The 25,344-nt window shown below is 39.3% G+C and overlaps 1 protein-coding gene across 4 annotated transcripts in view; it reads right to left on the reverse strand.

Annotated features, from left to right (window-relative positions):
- The window catches only part of PCDH15 (protocadherin related 15), a 358,337-nt gene that overhangs the window by 236,312 nt on the left and 96,681 nt on the right, over positions 1 to 25,344 (reverse strand). For all 4 annotated transcript variants that reach the window (XM_068416522.1, XM_068416519.1, XM_068416520.1 and 1 more), the window contains 3 exons: positions 24,057 to 24,176; positions 18,482 to 18,592; positions 14,746 to 14,916 (listed from right to left, as the gene is read on the reverse strand). In XM_068416522.1, the coding sequence (XP_068272623.1) occupies positions 14,746 to 14,916; positions 18,482 to 18,592; positions 24,057 to 24,176 (402 nt within the window). The remainder of the gene's footprint in view (positions 1 to 14,745; positions 14,917 to 18,481; positions 18,593 to 24,056; positions 24,177 to 25,344) is intronic.

The following is a 25,344-nucleotide window of genomic DNA, read 5'->3' on the forward strand; positions in this document are numbered from 1 at the left end:
TGAGTCTGAAATATGAGCAGCATTGAGCAGCATTCCTGGAGATCAGCTTTGCTGTGTAGCACTTGGGTGAAAGGGAATTTTTATCAATACCATTAACTAAAACAGCAACTGGAGTTGATCTGCAAGTTTAAAATAAATCTAACTTCTCTATTTTTTGTTTTACTTTCATTTCTAAAAGCCACTGATAAAAAGCAACAGCAGGTAATTTATGCAGTTGGCATGTCTGAACTAACCTCTCATGTCTCCTCTGAGGGTACAAAAAGCGTTTTACTAACTGATGGGAAAAACTAAGATGCAAGATTGATTATTAAAAAGGGACCTGCTTTCTAAATTCAGCACCTTAATTGTCAAATAGCTTTTAGCACCTTATTTAGCTGTTCAATACAATTCACGGTTGCTGTGTTCTCAGTTTTCTGTTGTGTCCCAATGTTTATGCAGTTTACTAAAATGAAAATGTAAAATTCAAACATCCTGACAGATCATGTTGCTAACAGAGTAAGCTGTCAAAAACCACAATTCCTTTCATTTATTTGTAAAAACAAGCCACCTTTGAGGGAAAAAAAAGAATTGAAAGAGCAGCACGATAGCGCAATGAATCAGAACAAAGAGGAAAACACAGACTATTTTTATCAGTGATGTCTTCCAGGAACAGCAGGTCCAAAAAAGAATTGAATTTCATCAGGATCTGATCACAGCGCTTACTGAATTGCCTTTTCTGTATCTGACATGCTTTATAAGAAACGTCTCCAACAGAGAATCTGTGCTAAAGACTAACCAAAACGCATAATGCAATGGGCCTCCTGCCTTGGCACACACGTACAATCTCTTGTGCTATTCAGGCAAAAGCAAGAATTCATCGGGAGGTTTTACTTGTTGCAATGCGATGACTGTGATTAAAGAACAACAGTCTTCCTTTTTTGATATTTCACTTTTTTCCATACAAACTATTAAGTCTGTTTCCTTGATTATCTTTCAAATTCTTGATGGCAAGTTTATCATTAGCATGATTTCCGTTCAGTATTCAGAATGAGGGAAGAGAACGGCTGCAGAAAAGCAAGTTGTAAACCCCAAGACAAACACACCTACTTCTGCTTGACACGAAAAATAGAAAATATTTACAGATCAGTGTAACACCACTGTAATGGCTTAAAGATTTTTTTTTTTTAATTTCTAAGAGTTAACTTCATTACAATACAAAAGTCTGTGAGATATTAATCCCATCTTGTTTTCTTTTAAATGCATATTTTTCTGAGATGGGAAAAAGGAATACGGTTGTCAGCTGTGTCAACAGTTGCTAATTTCAGCTGAGGTTGCAAACACTTAATCTTACTTGATACTGTTAAGGAGAAGAGGCTGATGGCTCCTCTATGCCTTAGAAAAATTAGCACAATATACTATACTAGAAAAGGCACAAGAAGTTACGATCAAAGGTACAATCAAAAGCAGGGCATAGCCTGAACACATACAGACTCTGGCTTAGCAAGTGCCTTTCAGCTTGAAAAAAAAAATGACAAAGAAGAAATATGCAGAAGGGCTCTCAAAGTGTGTGTTACAGAGTGTGAACTGATCAACTGCTCACTGCCTCTTGCAAACCACCGTTGGGAACATCTGAACAAATCACCTGGCTCAACATGCGCAGAACAAAGATCTTCACCCAAATACAGGCATGCGATGGTGCTCCTTGCTACAGGCACCAGAGGTGCTAAACCTCAGCTCAAATATCAGACAGGTTCACAGAACAAACAAACAAAATATATCTACTATCAATTTTTATGACAGTGCTTCCAATTGCGACATGGGAGAACCCTTTGGGGAAGTATAACCACTACCACTGGTGGGATCTTTCTTACGTTCATCTGTATGAAATTAGACAAAAACATCACTGAGAATCACAGAATCAATCAGGCTGGAAGAGACCTCTGGGATCATCGAGTCCAACCATTGCCCTGACACCACCATGGCAACTAGACCAGGGCACTAAGTGCCATGTCCAGTCTTCTCTTAAACCCCTCCAGAGATGGTGACTCCACCACCTCCCTGGGCAGCCCCTTCCAATGGCTCATGACCCTTGCTGAGAAGAAATGCTTCCTAATGTCCAACCTGAACCTCCCCTGGCCAAGCTTGAGGCTGTGTCCTCTTGTCCTATCGCTAGTTGCCTGGGAGAAGAGGACACTCTGAAGACTCCCACTCTGCTACAACCTCCCTTCAGGTAGTTGTAGACTGCAATAATAATTCTGTAACAAAACAGTAATTTATTTAAAATTCAAAAACAAGATAAACATAGAAATGAATAGGTCAGTATTTCATCCAGATCCTTTGTCCATTGACTGATTCATTTTACACATAGATTTTATTAAGGTAATTAAGTTGGTTTGGTTTTTTATTTACACATTCAGTATCTTCTTTCAGAGGCGTTGCTTTGGTAAAGCCATTTTTCTCACCTGGAGGAACAAACAAGGCCAAAAGTCTCAAAGGAGAGGAAATTTTAGACGTATTGAATCTGCAGCCAAGCAGTGTGCCCAGGTCAGGCTGATACAGGAGTTTAACATTTGGGGTTAGCAAATACCACCATGGACCACCACTCTCAGCTTGAAGAAGAAACACTGACATTTTCTTTACTGATTTTTTTTTTTTTTTAATACTTGCAAGTAAACGGGCACTTTTCTAGTTCAGGCATGGGAATGTCAGCTGCAACTACCTAACACTCAACTTTATTCAAATTATATCCACCACTTATTGTTCTCATTAAAGTTTGTCACCCTGCCAAGAGGTAATTTTAGGTAGAGATTTTGTGCCGAGATCCAGCTACAAATTCTATATCATCATTATTATATGCACTTCATTACGCTGCTTTAATGGTAACATTAACAGTGGCATTAATGCCACTTTTAGATTGAAGGTTACAGGAAAAAATCGGTTCTCCTAAGTGTATTTTGGATGCTTTAATTTTCCACAGATCTGTGCAGTTGTGCAGATATACCATCCGTGTGCACACACACACACAACCTGCAATGCTCACATACTTCATCCATAAGCTCATCCTCACATCTTTTTATGGGATAGTGAAATTTTACATTTGAATGCTTCTTTTCTCAAATCCCAATACTCTTCCAGAAGGAAAAGCAGGAATTAATTACAAAGCAAACTCCTACCTATCTACCACATGAGTGGCTTTAAACTTGATGCAGAGCCACACGCAGAGTAACCACATTTTCTTGTTTCAGAAGAGGGCGTTGCAGCTCACCATGAATTTCCTCGGGCTCTAGCAGACAGACTCTAGGATTTAAGCAAGGTTTTCTACAGAAGCATCATCAATAGCACAGAGCAGAGGCAAACATAATCACATTGGGGATGATGGCTGCCCCTCCCTACCCTATGCTGCATCGTGCCAGCCCACAGCTGGAGGCAGGGAAACGCTCTTCGGCACGGCACAACACATTCTCTCTGGCTCCTTCACATTTTAGACAGGGGCTCAGGGCACTGGGGAAAACTGAGCTGCTGGATGGGGACAGCAAGGCTCCTTTGGCTGCTCCCTCCCCAGTGTGACCCCAACGTGGATGGCACCGCTGGGAAGGCTGCTGGCCCCTCAAAGGCAAACACTGCCTTGGGAACATGACACCAACAACAAGGAGAAGGAGGGCACATCTGTACTGCAGACTGTGGTGGACCGAGGAGACTCCCAAGTTAGCCTTAAAAGACCAGGGACTACCAGAAACCCCGGTAGCGCAGCCCAGGGTGAGCTCTGAGCTGCCATAACTACATTGCTAGCAATAGCCATACCGTAACACCAAGCCTGGCGAGGAAGTCTGTGCCACATCATGTGCCCTTGGGTGTGGAATGCCACAGCACTGCTGACGAGAAGGTGACAGCAAACCCTGCTGCCCCCTTTCTGAGCAGGGCCACAAGACCTTGTGGCGATCAAAAGGGAAGCAGCACTCAGAGTGCCTCCCGCAGCCCCCCAGGGCTGCCACTTCTGCCCCAGAGAGGAAGCTCCTCTGCTACTTTTATCTCCCATTACCTGCAAGTGTCCTTGCACATATCTACCAAACCTTAATTGATGAACCATTAATTAACCAAAGAACTAATATAATCTGCACCCTCTGCACTATGACAAGCTGAAAAGAGGAATCTTTCTTCCCGACCCTTAATGAACAGCTAGTATATAGTTTAATGGGATAGCCTAGCTATTGAAATGATAATTATCTCTACAAGGATCAGTGTTATGACATAGATGAGACTTTTTCTGAAGTGAAGTTCACTGATAAAGCATCACTGCAAAAGTATTTTGTCTAAATGTCAACATTTAAAACCTTTAAAAATTTCTAAATGACATTTAAGGATCAAATAAGTTAATGCATACACTTCCTCTTTGACAACAGCTCCACTTCATGCCGTAACAAACATGCTTTTATGAAATAGAAAACAGCCATGCACATTGTGAAAGTGGCTTTTTTGTCATGGCAGATATCCAAAACAGCAATTAAATCTCACAAGTAGTTGATTGTATATTCAACATACAGACCGGAGCTCAGAACGAGACAGGGATGGTACTTTCTCAGGCACTCTTTCCTCTCCTGCAGCTCTGCTTTTGGAGGAGAGAAACAGAAAGCAAGGCAGTTTCAAACTTCAGGTTGTGGGACAGCTCACAAACTTGAGGAATCACATGTTTCTACTGTCCTCAGGCATTTATTTTTGTAAGCTGTGTGATCTCACACATTACGCTGAAGTCTTCTTATTACAAGGCAAGTGGGTTTTTTTTTTCCTTCTTCTTTCTAACTAGCTTGAAAATGAAAACTGGAGAATGAACAAAGAATACAACAGGATGAAACAGCAAGATCTTTTTAACTAAGACTTTCACTAATTGAACAGATTTTTAGCCTTGGTTCTGCCACACAACACGAAGGTGGTTTGTGCTAGTGAACCTGTACTACTGCACACATCAAACCCACCCAGGAACCCCGGCGCTCTCTCTCAAATTATGTATTTGGCTGATGTGCCAGACCAAAGGTTGAATCAAAGCAGATCATCTTCACTTCTGAAAGGAAACGTCTTCTAATCACAGCTCCATAGTTACTTCTTCCAAGCAAAATCAGGACCCTTTTTCATCCTAGTTTCTGACAAAGCTCTAAGAATTGAATATTTTCCCATTAATGTTCCCAGCAAGTTACTAACCACGATGATAAATATCAGGCAATTAATGGAAGATTTTCAGATTTAGAAAAAAGAAGAAAATTATGTATATGATAAAATCAGTCACTTTTATCAGTTTATTCCCCCTTTACTCTTGATAATAAAAGGAATCAGATTGGAGATTAACTCTCTAAAATTTCACTTTACAGCTTGATATATACCTAGAAAACATGCCTGTTTTCACCACCAGCCAAATATCTAGCCCGGGCTGGGTCTCTGGTGAACTACCAGAGCTCCTGCTCCTCCTGAGCCAGCAAGGGAGCCCCAGAGCCACTGTGTATCACCAGTCACTCGATAACCCAGTCCTAGAAATAATCAAAGTGTGTTTCTCTCACCCCAAACACAATTTCAAAGATGATCTGCAATTATATTTTTCATTTTTTACTATACATTGTCCAAAACTTCTCAGTTTTCAGTCAAGCTTGATCCTTTTTCCCTTCAAACCTCCACTTGTGCATTTTAAGAAAGATTAGTAGTAGTGAAAATCTAAAGCATGTAAATCATGCCCAGCCAATTCTCTTTTCACATTATAAAAAAAGTCCATGTGTCTTCCTGTTCTATCTTTCTATGAAATTCACTATTTTCCACCCCTTTTCCAGCATGTACCAAACATACAAGTCAAGGTCTCCACCATAGTAGCCTCACATTCAAAGCAAGTTTCCTGCAGTCAGAGCAAACTGTGACATATTACTTTATTCCTACCCAGAGACATCAACTCTATTTCTGAAACGCAACTTGCTTAAAATCACCAGCAGGAAAAGTATCTTTTAGACCATATTCACTTACTCTGCAGCCTTGTTATAATTTTCTCAACCAGAAAGTGTTTTCAAACAACTGAAACATCTGGTTTCTTTAACCATTCATCATATTTTATAAGTTAAAAGCATGGTTTTGTTTGTTCTTGAAGTGAAAAGCAGCCAACTTAACTTTTCCTTTATCTGAAATACATCTATATTTAAAATCACAAGTTAGTCTTAGATACTGAATGGTGATTGTCCCACCTGATCAATATATCAAGCAACTGAAGTGCTCACCTGCCTGCTAAGAGAGATTATAGAAAATAATTCTCAGGTTCATGTATTCCCATATTAAAGTCACTGACAATTTTACTGACAACTCTTTTTAATTAGCCATGCCATCTTGGTATACTCCCAAATATATAAAAATTAATTACCTGGAACATCACATCTTTGTAATTTTAACCTTTTCATGCTTCACTACTTTTCAGTGACATTTCTTTTAAAAAAAAAGGCTCTACTTATCAAGACATTGCATATGGGAGACAGACAATCAATCACAAAAATGGAAAAGATAGGGAAAAATCCTAACAGAAGACTTAAAACACCTTTTATGACTCCTTATCATGCACTAGCAGATAATCAATAGCTTATCAAAGCTGTCCATTTTGACTTTGCTGAAAGAGCCATTTCCATAGAGTTAATTCAAAATCATCCATATCAAGTTATTAAAAAAACCTATGCTAGTAAATCCACTGTGAACGCTATTGCTTATTTAACATTGTCCATTACCTTGAACTTAATATCAATCTGGTGACCTCTGTATGGCTGCAATTAGAGTGAAAAGAGTGAAAAAAAATGCAAATGAAAAGTTTATCCATAAACTTTAAAGGGGGAACTGCACCCAAGAGAGGAATTTATCACTGCTTTTGAATTGCTTTCCAACTTCCAAAGCAATTCAAGATTGTCTATCAGTTCATCATACATCTATGCTTAAATTTAATTGGAAAAATTGCTATCTGCTGCTCAACTACACTGCAAATAACTTGGCCATAACAATTTGCCTTTTTCAATAAAAAATACACTGACAACTACATACGTGTCATGGAAATCAATATTCATTTTCCTTTCCCTAATCTGAGTTTCAGGTTTTACCTAAACGGCTAATGAAAAATTAAGACCCGAAAAATGGGTCAATTTGCTTGTCTTTCAGCCAGTGGCAAAAGGACTATTCAAAGCCCCAGACATGAGAGAGCTTCTAATTTACTGAACAAGCAGCAGCCCAAGAATGTAGAGATACAGCCCCCATTTTTAAAGCATTTCTGGTTAGTTCTTGTCGTATGGCTGAAGTGACACCACTGGCCTGTCTCCCAAGTCATTTTTGGCTAATAAATACACAGGAACTCATTCATCTTACAACTCGACAGTTGACAGCATATGCTATCTTTCACCGAAGATTTTGGTCTAATTAATACCAATTGCCAGGCTTTTCTAAATAAATATTCTAAGATATAGTATCCAGATAAGAAACTACATAAATCTTTTTGCAGCAAATAACGATCTGCCAGTGCTATTTTGTCTAACATTTGCTCAGATACAGCAGTATTTGTGAAGAAAAGGCAAAATGATCATGGCATTAAATATGAGAACGAGTTCATACAGAAAGCTGGACAGCATGCGCATACAGTAAACCCAAAAAGTTAACAGCCTAGTCTATAATGTACGAGAGGCCTGATTTTCTGTGCTCTGGAGTTACATTAGTTAGAGAAGGACTACAGAAATGTTAAACAAAATATAAGCTTTTACCTTTAATCATTTGTTGTATAGAAACTCTGAAATAACAGTTGATCTTCTCAACTGAACAGTTCTTTAAAACTAAAGTATGATTATTTCTTTTTCCTATCAAGCCCCGAAACCATGAGATACAAAAACCCCCGAGATCATTACGCCAGGTCCCACCGCAGAGCTGGATGCTGCCTGTTGAAAACACAAAGTCACTTCTTTCCTTACTAAAAATATTTGTATAAAGAGAAACGTGCAGTACTCTTAATGATGAAAGCTCTATTTTCTCCAGAAGCCACAAACCCAAGCCACGCTTTAAACATCCAATTATGCCAGCAGACATAATTGTGCTCAATCATGGTCTAATTCCAGGATGAAGTCTAAATACCATCCCCTAACAAGAGCATTTAACATCAGTCCCCAAAATGGGATAGCATCTATTTTGCTGAGAAAGGAATAATTAGAAACAAATAAAAGCTCAAGTAATTTCCTGATGCTTGATGCAACTAAATCACAAGGCTTGTAAGACTCTACAGAGTAAGCCAAAGGCTGGCAAACCTCTTTCACGATGTTTCAATAGAAGATTCCAGACCTTAGTAAAAATAAGGCAAAGGAAAAAAAGGCGTATTGAGATACAACTGCTTCAGAAACTAACAACTTCCTAAATCAGTTGAACATTTGCAGTTTTGAATGTAACGTATCTAATGAAGAAAAAAATGATTTGGCCAGAAAAACTGGCAATCTAACGTGATTTTTTAGTTTTCTGCAGTTTGACTGTCAGTAGGGGTAAATTCACCCCTACGCACATTGAACTTTAAGCAGTCACGCTTACAAGAAAAGGCAAGAAAGAAGCCACTTTCTTCAGGGGGAAGCACTCCTGGGGTAAGCATTCCTCCTCTGAGATTTTACCCTTCACACAGGTCTAAGAGGCATCTTCCTTACCCAGTGACAGGTTTTACTGAAGTTGATTTAACCACACATATTCACTTCAACTCAGACTAAATTTTTCATTTACCAAATTATGAAGACTGTGTGTTTCAGTGCCACAAAAATCTTACTTAGTATCTGTGTGGAAGCTCTGGTTAAGCTAGCAAGTCCCTCTCAAACCTTAGGGAAGGTTATTTGCTCTTGGTTTGCATAGCAGACACCTGGACAAAATGTCTTCTATGGGTAGGTATTTCCTGCAGAAAAAAAATAGAAATTAAAAAAAAAAAAAAAAACCTAAAAAAAACCCCAGAATATTTTGATGAACTTTAGTTTTTGACTAATACCTGTTATTATAACTAAGATGGGGAGATGCTGTTTCCAGAACTTTCAGACACTTTTCCATACAGTTAGCGAAGTTACTGGGATTAATTTGGGATTTTTTTTTTGCAGCAAGTTTTATATTAACATGTATCTATAAGAAAATTTCCAGGACGTTTTCTCTTTGGCAGGAATTGGGATTTGTACAGTCAGATAGCAAGGAACTGCAATGAAATTACTTGGAAAGAATTGTTAAGTGGTTGTCAACCTCAAGCCCATAGGTATTGAAAAAACACACAGTGTTAATTAGCGATCAATAATATGCACAGAACTGATTTGTACAGTATGTCACCCTACGATGCTGAGCTCGAACGCTGCAAGGGAATGGGAAATGGCTTGGAGAAAAACTGTTGGGATTGCCCGGGGAGTTTCAGCAAGAAAGGAAAAGATAAAATACAAGTTTTAAAAAGCAGCTGTAATTTTTGATTTAACTATCAATTGATGCAAACCCCATTTTTTTTATAGCAGTCTCCCATTCCTAACGGGAACTCTTCAAGTGACTCTGGATTCCAAGTAAGACGTACTTTCTTTCAAGATATATCGATGATGTGATGAATTTACTGTATAGCCACAATTCTTAATATTATGATGGTTTATTATGGTTTCCATATACAAAAGTCAATGAACTTTTTTGTCCCTTGCATGAAGTATTCAAAACCTTCCTCCTCAGAAAAAAAAAAAAAGCTTGAAGTGATCAGGAAAGACTCGCTTAGTTTTAAATATAAAATATATCATGACCTAACTTTGCATTAAAAAAAATTTTAACTCTTGATTTTTGTGATATTAGAGCAAAACTGTTCAATTGACCTTACCATCAAAAGTCTGCAGCTCCCACAGTTTCAAAACTACGTGTTACAGGATGCACGCGGTGCTCTTCAGAGAAGACTCACTCCCTGGCTGATCAAGCAAGGCTTCTACCCAGCAGGATTACAATACCACCTCTTAGAAGTTCCCTTTTCTTCCCCTGAAGCCAAACTAATCTAACTAAAGAGGTCCTTCCTGCTAATAAAACCCTGAGGGCTTCTAAGGGCACTTCCTGCTCTTCAATGTCTTTTTTTATCCCCTTCAACCACACTGTTCTTTGGATAATTTTTATTTATTATTTTTATTTCAGCAGTCCTCTGCTCGGACACATCTCCTTGAGTCTCCCCTCGGCACGGCATCTGAGCCCACACACTTTGTAAGGTCCCTGCTGACACAACTCCTAAGGATAATTAGTAGAAAAATAAATATTTTCCACATAGGAAGACACATCAGTGGTGCATTAATAAGCAATGTCTCATAACACAGCTAGGTGTTCAATCTTGAATTAGCACAAAGAAAGACTCGTAGGTGTCATGGAGTGTATTAGTGCTCATGTGGACTGGTAATTACCCTACGGAACCTGATAATGAATCAGTTTGTTGCAAAACTAGTCCAGTAACTGATTAAATAAACCTAATCTGTATTTTACTGCTAATTGGCTTTCCTTCTTTGCATGACGATGGAAAAAACTGAGTATAGAAATGGACAAAACCTTCACAAAGCAAGCACGGCAGGAATAGACTCAAGGGGAAAGAAGGAGGAGAAATTATCTTTCCAATGTTATGAGATGTTCATGAGGTTATGTTTTTTAACTCCATTTGATGACTTGCACGTACTGTTAATACATGCTAACTTACTGAAGTCTTCCTGAGACAATAAAAAAAAAAATTACTTACCACATTTGATCACACACAGAAACACTAAGGCAAATATAAAATTATGTAACAAAAAAAAAAACCACCCCAAACCAACCAAAACCTAACAAACAAACCAGGTTTCCTCAGAAACAGAAATTTAGCTAACAATAATAAATTCATTCCTAGAGAGAAAGTAGGACGGCGACAGTTAGGGCAAAACAAAGAGAAGTATGTGGGCCAACGAGCAGACACAGGAGGCTCATACCTGCATCCTTTCATCTAGCACAGACACCTCTCCTTTTTGTTATAAGGCAATATATTTGGCTTGTGAAACTTGAATTTTGAAAGGTTTATGCTAGCTCATTGTCAGATATCACCGAAGCAGTACTTTGCATTCCCCTGAATGACATTAAGTCTAAGATTTTGCGCATCTGTTATGAGACAGAACTTCAAACAATGGCTTTGAATGCTGTCTTATCGTGGGCTTTGGTGTCTTTTCTGCAAGATAATAATTTTTGCAATGATTATTAGAGGACTCAGAACTCGGTAGACTTATTTCTTCTCTCTTAGTCTGGGAACTTGTGAAGCAGCTTACTCCATCACTGTCACGGGCACTGAATCAGACTCAACAGGTAGCACTTCACAAGCAAATCACTGCCCAGGGAAGCAATGCATCATCTCAGGTGTGGATTACAGGCTGTTAACTTCTGTTTCAGGCTTCAGCAGTGCTGAGACACTTCAGCCCTCACTTACGACTCACCTGTCACAGGATTAAGCATTCAGAAGAGCTAATATGCTATAAAAACATCCAAAGTTTGTTTACTCCAAACTATGAGTTTCTGCCTCCTCTACAAAGTCCCAAGAGCACCTCACAAGCATTTGCTATCAGAGACACTGATGTTTGTATCACCTTAGCTGTGATCAGAGAACTAATGAGGCCATCGCAGCAATTAATTACAGTAGCTCACTGGTGGCACTGCAGCAGCAAAACCAGGCAAGCATCAACGAAAAACATCGCACCTCGTGGCAAAGCTCAGCTGGCCACAGCACCCGGCTGACCGAGAAGACACTATCCCAGCATTTCATTCTGTGTGCACACCCAGAGAGGACCATCAGATAACCTTTGGCTCTGCGTGGAAGGATGGGCAGCTTTGGGGGAGTTTATACTGGCTGTGCAAATGGCAGAAATGCAAAAGAAGTTTTTACAAGTGTATGAACAGTAATTACACAGCACTCTGTCCAGCCTGGAGCACATTTAATAATATTATTAACACTGCTATGAGTCAGACCAACTCTCACAAGGCACAGTGTAAACCTTGATATCGTTCTTCAGGAAAATAAATTGCTCCTCTGGTAACAAAGAGATCCATTAATTTCGCTGGCCTCTTCCATCTCCGCCAGCCAAAATCCATAAACAAAGCGTGCACTGTATGGATTCTTCATTGCCAATGTATCCAACTGCTTTAGAGTATCCAAGGGAAAGAAGCTTGTAAAGGAAATACGATTTTTACCTCAGTAAATTCATAGATGGAGGCCAGATAAAGATAAGTAATCATGTAAGACTGAACAAAAATATTATTCTTACCAGTTGTATTAAATTCTTTACTTTAGGGGTCAGCTGGGATCTAGGGATCATATCTTCTAAATGAATTATGAATTACGTACTTAGGGATCATATCTTCTAAATGAATTATAATTTAGAAGGCAAGTAAATATTTGAGGTACCAAGGTAAAATTTTGAGTTCAAACATCCTTCTTCCACTTACGTTTATCGAAAGAGCTGCAGTGCTACCCACAGATAAACAGCAAATAGCTGGGAGTTTATCAACAGAAGCAGTTTCTTATTTCACAGATTAGATTTCTCAAGGTGCACTTCAACGCAAAAAAGCCAAAAAGCAAACAAAAAAGCTGACACCTGAACAGATTGTAGCTTATGGAATTGAATGAATACATTTTGCAACTAAAATTAGGTGCAACATTTGGCACCTAATCACCAGTCAGGTTTTTCCTAGCCTAGACACCCTCCTTAGCAGACACCGCTTCGTGTTCCAGCGCAGAGGATGTGCCTGACCAAGGGCAGGAGTGGAGACAGAGCTGGACTCCTTCCATCTGTGAGAGCTGTATCATGAAATCTGTATGACTTGCATTATACCTTAAGATAACCAGATAAAAACCAAGGTAATGACCAAACACTGGTTATTCATAATTTCTGCCTCATCTGCCTCTGTACTGGGAACTCTATCAGATCTGTGCAGACAAAAGGGGGGCACACTCTGTCATCTTCCACAGTAGCCCAATGACCCTGATGAGGCCACACACTCAGCTGGGGAATGACTTGAAGCTGCCCAGCTAACTTAAAATGACACTGAGCCCAAGTCAAAGTAATGTAAAATTTAAAATAAAAGGGTTTATTCACAAAGTCTAGAACAGACACCACCATTACAAAGGGTTATCAATCACCAAGGTGTAGAAGTGAAAGAGAGAGATGTGTACCTCAATATAATAAGGTTAATCCTGGAACGTCTCTCTCCTTCCCTTTCCCAACTGATGTGATGCTGTCACAGGCTGACTATTTCAAGGCTCCAGGCTTACTACACCTTACAAATCAGGCTGCAGGTGTTAGGAAGAGCTTCTCCCGTAACGAGAAACACCACCGCCTTTGGAGGTGTACGTGCCCTGTAAGACCCAACCTTCCTCCAGAAGTTTGCCAAGGGGTCCAGACTGACTTATACCACCTCCCTGAAACTTGTTCTGACCCCTTCCTCATCCAGAAGGCACACTAATCGCACATCTTGATTACAATAAGCCTTACGTCACCTCCTTGAGATTGTACTGGTTATTAAACCAGAGCCTGTACCATCAGCCTGTGCAGAAGCAATTGATCAACTGCTGTATATCAAAATCAATTTCAGGTTGTCCTAAAATGGATAAAACATCTGTGAGAGATTCTGAAACTTGCTAAGAGCATCACCTGAACCAACCAAGCAGGGTGGCGGCAGCGCTTGGCACCTCCGCTCAAGCATACTTGCAGCAGGACCCTGAGGCCAGACAAGGCAGGAAACCACAATGTGTGGAATTGCAAAAGACCATGAGGCACAGGACAGCAAGACAAACAAGGCAGAGAATAGCAGGAACCTCCACACTTACAGCCTCAACCTCCCCTGTCTCCTGGTCAGAGGAAGCACAACAGAGAGTGTCCCCTGCAATGCACAAGGGAAGTCATGATCTTAATGTCAAGAGTCAACATTATCTTAATGTCATCTTAATGTCAATCTGGTGGGGTAATGCCTAGTGTTTCAATTGGTTCTTCCTTTTTAGATTCTTAAATACATGAATCAAAGGTCATACTTCAAGATCAGTTAAGAAATTCATATTTCTGTTTCACCCACCACAGAGATGCACATCTCCACTATACCAAGCAGCAGTTCTCCGGTAAGGAAGGGGAGCTGGCACCATCATGCATCAAGAAACAATAAAGCTCTCAGCCTCCTCCTTTTGTGACTCGCTGGGCATGTTCCAGTGCAAAATGAGCCTTACGCTGACCTTTATCCCTATCCTAACTGACGTATTACCTGACACATTCAGTACAAGCATCTCCATGGGATAAACACACGTTACTCTTTAGTGCCTCTTGACTGAAACTAGATAATAGCAAAAAATAACCTTTTCAGGGACTAGTGACTAATGCTTCCTCTTCCAAAAATTTTTCTCCTAAGGTCTGTAACAATCCTGAATGGAATAACATGTCAAGTCCCATCTCAAAAGTGCTGCTTCAGGGTATCTCGAGAACAAAACATGGACACATCAGGAAAAGCAATTCCACAATGTACTGAATTTAATGAGACTCAGCCCTTGGAGCAAATGAGCAGTTTGCCATTGTACCAAAGCTAGAAATTCACCATCTGTTCCTACATGTATCTTACCTTGGTTTTGTTCTGTTTAGCACGTAAAACGTGGCATAAAGCATACGTGACCTTTCTAGTTACAGTTCTCAACTATGTCCCCAGAAAAAGATGACAGTTGCTTGCAAAACAAACATATAAAGCTTGCAAAAAATCAAGAGGACTTACAGGATCAGTTAGTTCTGGCAAGCTCGCTTGGTAGGTGAGAGGTCTACAGTCACGAGTATTATTCACCAAGACGCAAGGAAGGAACATCGGTCCCAGATCGTCCCCGTCAAGCACATCTACTGTCAGGGTGGTTGTACTTGTCCTTCGCTCATTAAGATTTTGGGCTCGGTCCTGTGGAGCAAACGAGTTACATTTGGTGAGACTTTCTGAATTCAAAATCTGCAAAAAAAGTTTAAAATTAATGCTAAGGGCAAAACATACAAGCACCACAATTATCCAGGTTCTAGGAAACAGCTAATTACAGAAACTTCAGCCTCAGAGCCACAGCCTTTAATTTCATTAAGGCTCAGAAATACAGTTAAGAGGTAAAAGTTTACCTCTTGAATTAAGAAATACTGTGAGACACCTATCACTCAGAAATAATACAGTTTTGAGAAATTAATTCTCAGGAAACATGTGAAATGAAGACACATGTCTTGTTAAATCTCCAAAAGTGCAGCATATTTGTATAAGATAAAGTCCCTTGTGCCTTACTTACAATCTGAAATACACTCTTGTGTTGCCTTGTGTAGCTCTGCCAAATCCTATGGAAAGCATAAGCAGTAACTATGTCTGTTCAAACTGGCAGTGGAGAGGCCCTGGACTGTAATGCCCAATCCACCTCTGCCCACCACAACTTAAGAAAGATTTAGCACCTCCCGTCCCCCTGCCAAAAAAAAAAACCCAAACCAGCCAGAGGACAGCAATGAGACTGATCTAAGACCTCCATGTGGAAAGCTGATTTCTCCAGAGAATGAGTTACACTGCTCATGTTTTAAAGACTGAAGAACACTTCTGTCCACGAAGAAGCCGCTACAATGCTGCATCCCAAAAGAAGTCTCCATGCTGCATGACAGGCTCTTTTCAATGTCTCATGTGTATCATGGTTTGGCTCATTTTTTTTCTTTAAATCTTTGCATACGTAAGACACCATCGAGTATTGCAACTTCTGTACTGTCTCCTTTTTTTATTTCCAGATGGTACAGAATAAAACTACACTTTCCTGAAGTGTGGGAACCACGCAGATTACTTTTATACACTGAACAACGTACACACTAGCAACACTTCACCTTTTCTTTCTTCTTTTGTTATCGTAGTGAAGAAACAGCATGAATATCCAATATTCTTTTTCAAACAAAAATATTTCCATTTTCATGGATTAACTGTTGTGATAGCTTTTCTTTACAAAAATAAAGTCTTGTGGAAGGAATATGGGCTATTACCTAAGTCTTGCCCTCCTATCCTAGGGTAACATTGACAGAAAAGCAAAAAGCAATTATTTTTAAAGTATTTATGCTGTTTAATATCATCACCTGTGTAAGAGCAACAGGTCATCCCTCTAAATCACATTGGATACACTTTTTTTTTCCTATTTTGCAGTCCACTCCTTTCTTGGGACTGCTTTACATTTACAGTTGCTAAATATGGGAATTTCTGAATTCAGCTTTCTCCCCAGTCAACGATGAAAAACAATACAAGCTACAAGGAGCAGCCTTCATCATCAACTGATCTTTTTTGTGTTCCCCCAATATCTGCCTTTGAGTAATACTGGATCAAAGCAGATACAGCGTAATTAATTTCACACAGTATCTTCAGATGCAAGAACAATAAATAATCACTGCTAATGTGATCAGCAGAACAGAAGTATGATTGCATAGTGCATACAATAGAGAGAATTAAATACAGTCTGAAATATTTTGTAAAATAAAAAAAAATAGAAGGATGCATACAGTAAGCTCCTGACAAAGCTGGGCTACAGAGCTTAATTAGAGCCTGCCTTTGAAATCTAGTTTCTCATCTGTAAGAGCACTCAAAACTTTAGTGAGCTCAGTTCCCATTTGGGTATGTTTGAGAAAACACATGGCCTAGCAAGACATTTCAGTCATGCAAGCTGCCCCATTACATAGTGTCCTGGTTTTGTGGGGATAAAGTTATAGACTCCCTTTTCTGTTCCATGTTGGTTCAGTGTGTGCCCAGCTGTGGGATGGTGATCAGGGCCATCAGCAGCTAAACCCAGGGCAGCTGCCCCAGGCTGGCCCACAGGTGTGCTCTGTAACATTAACCTCAGGGGCACTACAAATGGGAAAGCTGCTGGGGACGGGGGGCTCTTTGCTCTGCTCTCCTCTCCCTCTTTCTCCTTCACCTCTCTTCTCAATGGTTACTATCCCTGGAGGGACTTGCCACCACGCTATGGGCTAAGTATGATTTTGTGTCTTTTATATTAGTATCGATATCAGTTTTCTTATTTTATTAAATCTGTTTAAATTTCAGCCCAGGAGTCTCCCTCCTTTTCCCCATTCCCTTTCTCAGTTGGGGAGGGAGATTGGGTGAGAGAAAAACTGCTTATTGTTTAGTTCTGGGTGTGGGCTAAACGGAGACACATATAAACATGACACAGAAGCTATAAGCACAGCTCTCGTCCCAATCCCGGTACCACAAAGGCGACAATTTCCTGCGTAAGGACGTATGTTGAAAGGAATGAACCAACTAATACAAGATTGTGTTGTAGTACTGCCACCGCGCATCCCAAGCTGTGCCTTCACCAGTTGCTCCTGCAGCGTGACAGGTCCCCTCCTCACACGAGGCGTTCGTGCTGCTGCACGCCGTGCCTTTCTCTTGGAAAACATGACCTGCTCCACTACCCCAGTTACTTTCCTAGGAGCGCAGCATCTCATGAAAGTCACAGCTCTGACATCAAAGGAGAAGAGCTGCGAATACGCAGTGGTGATCCGTGGAATACATTATTGATAAAACAACAAGCCAAATCATTCCTGCGCCTTCCTGTATTCCTGTTCAAGAGATCAGCAAGTTACGATACCCAGGTAAAACAGCTTGTTCCAACAGCCATAACTGTGTGGGCCACGAAGCATCTTTAGATATATCTAAGTGCAAAAAAGCATTGAGACACACCTGGAGCCGATCTGCTGTCAGGGGAATGCTGAACATGCCACAAAATACAGGAAAGTGCATTGTAAAACGTATCTACAATTCTGTGTCAGAAAGATGACGGTAATAGAAATGCGTGACTTCAGGAGCAAGCTATCTTAAAGTCTCTTCAGAGCATTCTCATTTTGCCACAAATTAAGTAGTATCACAACAGAGGAAAAGTTTCCATTTCAGTTATTATCAGAAGGACAAAAAGGGAAAGAAGCTTTCACAGCCTTCAAGGGCATCAAAAAACTTCTCTGATGACAGATATACTAGATACATTTGAAACATCACTTTTCTTCTCAGTATGCATTATCCACTGCCAGCCACTCTGTAAAACTCTCTGACACTTGCAATATGACTTGAGAGAAAAATCACCTCTTTATAGAAAAATGCATTTCAAACCTGAACGACACAAGTAAACTGTATCCATCAAACTCATCTGAGATCAAACTAGCATCACTAGATTTGTTAGAAACTGAACACTTAGTGTCACCAGAATGCACTTTTCTGCATGGGCTGTGCTTCAAATTTGCAACTTGTTCCTTGTGCCAAAAAGGTTGTCTTGTTACACGCACTGAGCAAGCTTTTTTAACCAGTAATAATATGCCTGAGCTTTCAGCGACCTAAATAGATCTTCAGGAGAAGAGGGTTATCAGACCTGGTATTTCAGTGAGATTCTTCCTTTCCTTGGAAAAATCTAAATCTGGAAACTAAAACCCCACCTAAATCAGTGGCACAGAATGCCATTAATGAGATCTATACTTACATTTGCTTGAATAATGACAAAATAACGAGTCTTTTCTTCATAATTTAGTCTTTCCCGCAGAACTACTGCTCCGGACAAAGTGAGAGGAATATCAAAGGTCCTCTTGGAAGTCTGCAAAAGTTAAAACAGTATGACAAAATTGAACATGCTTCAAAGTTAAAACATGTTTCAAACAGGCCACAAGGAGATGACCTATTGGATGGCATGTCCAAATTGCATGTGCTTGCCAGATTAGAGATTTTAAACAGTTTTCCATGTCTTCTCCCCACCCGATTTACTCCATAAGAACCCCACAATGAACAAGCTGTACACAACAAAATTCTAATTCTTTGCACATACATTATTACTTCCAACCACAAACTCAAGTCTAACTATCCTGCTTCTTGCAGAGTTGCCACGCTGAATTTGCAGTGGTGTGTCCAGAAAAGCTTTCCCTATTTGTCAGCTGAGAGTTCAGGTCCTCAGTTTCTACACTTCCTCTTGCCTTCATCTACTTTTTCTCACTATTGTAGAAAGTATCAAGTATGAGAGGTTAAGAAATCCACATCATTGTACTTACTACCTCCTCCTTATTCTGCTTTTCATGAGGGCAATGAAGTAGGAAACATGGGGAGAACATCTACTCTCCCCACTTAGGTGCCAGTTTCCAGTGGCAGTTAATGCACATGCTCACACACTGGTAAATTCAGATTTCAGGGCAAATCAGGATGGGTAAATCAGGTGAAATTCAATTTGTCCTGCATATTTGCTTAAACAGATGCAGATTACAAAGCTGTGGCATCGAATGGCAGGAGGGTACTGCTGGGGTGCACATACCTTTAAAGGATTCACTTTGACTAATGACTCATTTTGGAAGGAAGGTTACAGGCACAGACACAGGTTCAGCTGTGAGATTTGGTTCCAGTTCTATTATCAAATTATTCTCATCAAAAAAATCCTTTCATGCTTCATCTATGTAGAATATAGGTAAGTATGTTGAATGGGTAATAGCAACACAATATTCCAAAATCTCTCCACAGAAAACACGGCAGAGGTACAGAGCACTATTCCTTCCTCAGATAACACAACAAGGCCTTTTTTCCCCTCTATAAGTTGAAACATCTGCTTAAATTGCAGTTTGTTTTTCAGCAAATAAATGATAACGATTGTTAAATTCATCATGTTGCAGATATTTGCGGTGTGCAGGAAAATAAGATTGAAATTACGTCACAGACCCTGCCAAATAACTGGAGACAGTTTGCTTATGTCTGAGTTTAGGAACTCATCTTTTTGGATAAAAACACATAGTTCCCACTGGAAAAAAAAACACAATTACAATATTTATACTGAGGCAAAACAGGAAAATAGAACAGACTCTTACTGTCGGAAGAAGGAAGAACCAAGCAGGGTTCACTGGTTTTGCCCCCCTCTTCCTTTCTTGTAATGGTATTTGCACAAACAAACAAGCAGGTTGTGAACTATGCAACTACCAGGTAATATCTTTGCTGTACAAGATGATGCCATGTGTGCACGCACATACACGCAAACACACGTGTGCCACTTCTAATTCATGAGGAAGATTCTCCTAACTGCTTTAGCCCATTTATCTGGTTTAAAGTATCAGAACCAGCTGGAAAAGACTCTGCAGCTGAGGATCAGCCAAGGCACACTCAAAATAACGGCCTTTTCCTTGGCAGATCTTGGCATGAGGATGCACTGAAGTGGAATGGTACAATCTGAACTGTTAGGAAGCATCAGCACAATTTCAGAAAAAACAACTTTGACCTCTTCCCAAACTGCTTATATCTGGAGTCCCCCATTGCTCCAACACAGCACAGAAATACAATTGTTCAGTGGTGATTTAAAGCTTCACTTCCAGTCACGAGTTTGTGCACAGCTCCTGAAGGTACCACATCAGATAGACCCCGTGACCCCTCTGCAAACTCCAATTATTTCTGCTGCAACACAAACCGTAACGAAGCTCCAAGGCAATTAAAAGATGTGTACAACACCATCACATCTCAGTCGCGCTTCCCTCCAACACTGAAATGAGCCGGCACATGCTGGAAGTCAGGAATATCAAGGCACTGCTTTGTCACCTGCTTACTCCAAGAGAACAAAACCGGTTCTCCTCTCACTTCAAAACAGAGACAACAACATGCTTTTGTACAATGGTTTTCATAACTTAGAACACTTGTTGGCCCCCAGTCTTGAATATAGGCCAGCAAATTTAAAATGGGGAAAGTCACCAGGACAACAATTCAATTTACTCCCCAGAGAGATGGTATGTGAAAAATCAGTATAGCAAAAGCAATATGCATATTCCCTAACTCCAGATAAACTCAAAATGTTTTATTTTGGATCCTCACCAAACACAATACAATGAATCTCAGTAAAATTAGCTAGTAAGGAAGGAGTCCAGACTTGTTTTGAGGATGCGTTTGTCTTAATAACCTTCAGGTATAAATAGAGCCCTTGGAGATCTAAAAATCCACTCTACATTAGGAGACAGAATCTTTTTGGCAAGTTAATTCACTTAATCCTTAGTTTTAACAGCTAAGAAAAATTTTATAGCATTTCTTTACACAATAGCTAGAGCCCAGACTTATGTCAAGTATGATTTGCATTCATTTTGCTACTTGGCTTTTATATCTCATCCCAATTAAAGAACAAAATAATCAAGTTAAATTGCATTTCTAGAATAACACTTCTTGTTTTTACAGGGTTTTTTTCAAATGCCTAAATTAGTCTCCAATGGAACTTATGAGCTATAACCAGTCTGCTTTTTCTAAGGCAGGAGACTCTCATTGGTGCCAAACAACACTGCAGGCATCTTCATCAGACAAGAGAGGTGGATCCTAGAAGTAGAAAAGTAGAGATATTTTGCACTAAGCTGCACACATAATTTTTGAGTGTAGTATAATTGTTTCCTGGGTTGAGGAAGAAAATCCACTTGCAGCAGATATTATGCAGTAACTTTGTGGCAAGTTGACAGCTGAGATGAAGCAGCTTACAGTGATGAGCAGTCATCTCTGTCAAGCACACACACAAAACGCATCGCAAGGTAAAAGCCGTATTATGCACACAAAGGCTATCTACAGATGAAAGGATCAGATTTATTTAATCTGGAATACAAAAGTAGCATGGCAAAGATGCAATAAAGCAACTAACTGCTCCAAGGAAGTTGTTCCAACCAGGGAAATGCCTCACTATTCTTCACAGTCCCTGGGAGAACAAGTAAGTTTCACTGGGTAAGAGAGGAAAAGTAGAGTTTTAGGAAATGTTTTTGAACTCTTCCTGTGGCAAAACACCAGACCAAACCACTTAGGGATGCCATAACGTCCTTCCACTAGTGGTTAGACAAACCTCTGCGGGACTTGAGACTACCGTGGTTGTGGGACATGCTTTTGGAATGATTTCCCAGGGTGCTTTTCAGTAATATAATGCTACAACTTAATAGTAAATTACATACAAAGCAGCTCTTCTATTTCACTGTGGTGCAATATATTTTAACAGAAATTATATTTTAAGGGGTTTGGTTTTTTTTATTTATTAGTGTTTTCGGTATACCAACATATTCACTGTATGCTAAAATGTTTAATTTCTTTAAAAGACTTTAAATTTTCTAAAGTTATCTGCAAGAAGTATTTTCTGGAAGAGGTAGTTTCTCAGTGTGACCGTTTTTCATACTCTTTATTGAAACAGAAGAAATTATTTCAGGTGTTTTTGTTAAGTACTATAAATGAAGGGTAAGAAAAAAAGAGTAGAAAGAAAAATTCAAAGCCTGGGGTTTTTTTTTTGTGAATTTGAAACTGCTTGTCCATTCCTGCCACTCCTTTCTTCCTTCTGCTTACTTTTCAAATATCTGTGGTGGCGAAATAGCATTTATTTATAACACTTCCACTATGCAAACAGTTAAAAGATGATGTTAGCATAACATTTTAGTACTCACCATTTCCATAGAAAACCCTTGCCTTTGTTGATAAAGTTTAGGATAGAAACACTTCAGTCATACATACCATCAGTACAAAGAACAGCTGAGAACGTAACACGATGAAGCCACGTGTCGTGTGTTAGTAATTTTACTCATTTAAGTAGTCTCACTGAAGTAAGTGTCTTACTCAAGAGACTGCTCAAGTCTGAGCAATCAATTTAATCTCTAAGAAATGACTGCAAACATTTAAAAAAATTAAATAATTCCAAATATACACAACATATAAAGTCAGATAATTCCTTATCTCCCAAAAACCTAACATCACAATTCCACTTTTGTCAAAAAGATGCTTCCTTTTGCAAAACAATGCTCCCCAGAAAAGACTGTGGCTTAAGGTGCTGCAAAGTTTCTCAAGAAACCATCTCTGTCCTCAAAATACGTAGATACAGTAAGTAAATATTACGCCTCAGCATGCAGCTATGCAAAAATCAACAGTTAACCCAGTGAAAAGTAAAAAAGTAGGCTCTCATATCATTAGTGCACGCAGAATTATTCCTTGATGCTGTCACTATTCCACAAAATTCTACCTCCTAAAAAGTATAAGCACCAAGTGTAAGTCAGCAGATACTCAAACTTTTGTGGACTTCACTGGAAAAAGGACTGAAGCCTTGATGAGGTGTACAGCTTAAATGGGGCAAATTGACTCACAACTTGTGTGCCCACACTTCTAATTAAACTGAAAATCAGATTGCTGTTTTTCCACAAAACCATTTCTGCTCAAATTCACCATAGGTAAAAGCTGGGAATTTCAACAAGAGGCTACGAAGTCTATACACTAAATTCCCCCCCTGCCCTGCCCCTTAACATCTGTGTCATCTTTGGGATGAATACAACATCAGGTTAGCCTGCTTAACAAACTATCACACCAGCTGATCCACTGTAACTGTGCCCTTAACCCACAGCAAAAGACAGCTTGGTTTGCAAAAAAAAGGACTGCTAAAATTACTTTGAATTTGCTACAAAAATGCATATGGACACTTCACACAAATCACCCATGTGCAAAAACTTGCTATAATATGAGAAATTCACATATCTGACCCTAAAGAGAATTTATTTTAATACTTTAAGCTTTTTGTCTCTGAAAGTTGTGTGTTTGCAAAGATAAGAGGTAGGAATCACTAGTGTTTTATTTTAATAATATATAACCCTCTTTTTTTTAAAACAGTGATCTTTAAATATAAATGGCTCCATGAGACAAGTCAGAACGCCTCCTTTGAGAGTAACTCAGCCATGCCTGTGACTATTTCTTAGCTGTGAATCTATTAGGTATAAATGTGTAGGAGTAAATACAGCTACCTACCACGGACTGAAAAGGCATGTCAAAACCAAGACGAAGTGTGTAAACAACACTGGAGAAGACGGGGGATTATTAATGATTGATACTGAAGTAATGCAGCTGCTAACAGCACGGCAATGAAAAGGAAGGTAAATTCAGCTGTGTTTACAGGGCAAGCAAGGCTCACAGGCAAAGAGGATATTCTACATCACGAAGGAAAGAATTTCTTTATGAAGTCCAACAGCAACCTCTTGTTCATCTGCTGCTTCAAGGTGTGTGTATATATACACACACCTGAAAGAAAAAAAAAAGCTAAATGCACTTACCTTGTCATTAGGATTGTACTGGATGACATATTCTATCTGGCCGTTCGGACCATCATCAATGTCAGTAGCACCATTGTTTCCAGAAAATCCTGTAAAGATGGTTGTTCCAACTGGAGTTAACTGCAAGAACAGAGATAGACGAGATAACCATTAAAACCTTAAGGTATACAAGAAACAATTAAAGAACTGTTTGCAAAGTTTGTATGAGCAACTATTTAGACACAATGTACTTTAGCTGATGCCAAACGTCACACAGAGAGCAAAACCAATTTCCATTTTTATTCCACGGATTGCCTGCATCAGGACAGAACCCCATTTGTTTTAAAAAAGATGAAGACAAAAAAAAAAAAAAAAGTCTTAGAAATGAAAGAATTCCTGAAATAAATATAAATAGATTAAAAAAAATAAAAGCTACTTGTTCACACTCAGGAAGGAGAACAAAGATGAGCTGCAGAAGCAAACAGAACTTATTTAACAGCATCTTCATAACAGCGTGAATAGCGCCAGATAAACATTATTACATGCAAACACAGACACCCAGAGAGCTTTATGGCTTTAAACAAAGACAAGAATGATGCTGTTTCTCCAATATTTTGTTGGCAGCAATTAAATACCCATAAAATTATATTTTGAAAATGAACCAATTTATAACGATCTTACTGTAGCTGAATAGTGTGAAATCAAGACCCATTGAGATCAAGGACAGAAGTCCAACTGACTTCTTGGGAGTCATCATTTCCGAATTTTAATATTCAGAAAACTTGGTGAGTGACCAACCCGAAAGAGAAAAACAAATGAACAAACAGTTCTGGATTCAACAGAGACGTTGCTCCTAGCCATGCTTCCTGCTGCTGCTCTCATCACACCCAAGTTTTTGGCCCTTGAATTCACAGAGACCCACTAACCCCTTTTCCTTCCTCCACATTTTACATTAAGTCGTTGCACATCTTCAAACCTATAGGGTCTAAAAAGGTTTGAAATGCTGTAAAAAGAGAAAGCAAAGGACAAAGAGTCAATGAAACATTTTTTGGCAAATGTGGATGCTATTTCACTTTCATATTTTGTATTTCACACCATAAAGCAAATAATTAACTGTCCATTTCTTCCTACAGTCATAGTTCCTGGTCTTGTTTTATTTATAAAGCTGCTAATTACTTTAAGAGTTTAATGGCTGACAGAATTCTCTGAGAAATATTTTCTCAGGGCTGAGAATACTGAATCTTTGAAATAAAAAACACCAATTCAAAGCCTTTTTTATGGTAAAACAGATGGGGCTTAATTTACAACA

Source organism: Nyctibius grandis, chromosome 20 (genome assembly GCF_013368605.1).
Source record: "Nyctibius grandis isolate bNycGra1 chromosome 20, bNycGra1.pri, whole genome shotgun sequence".
Classification (NCBI taxonomy): Eukaryota; Metazoa; Chordata; class Aves; order Nyctibiiformes; family Nyctibiidae; genus Nyctibius; species Nyctibius grandis.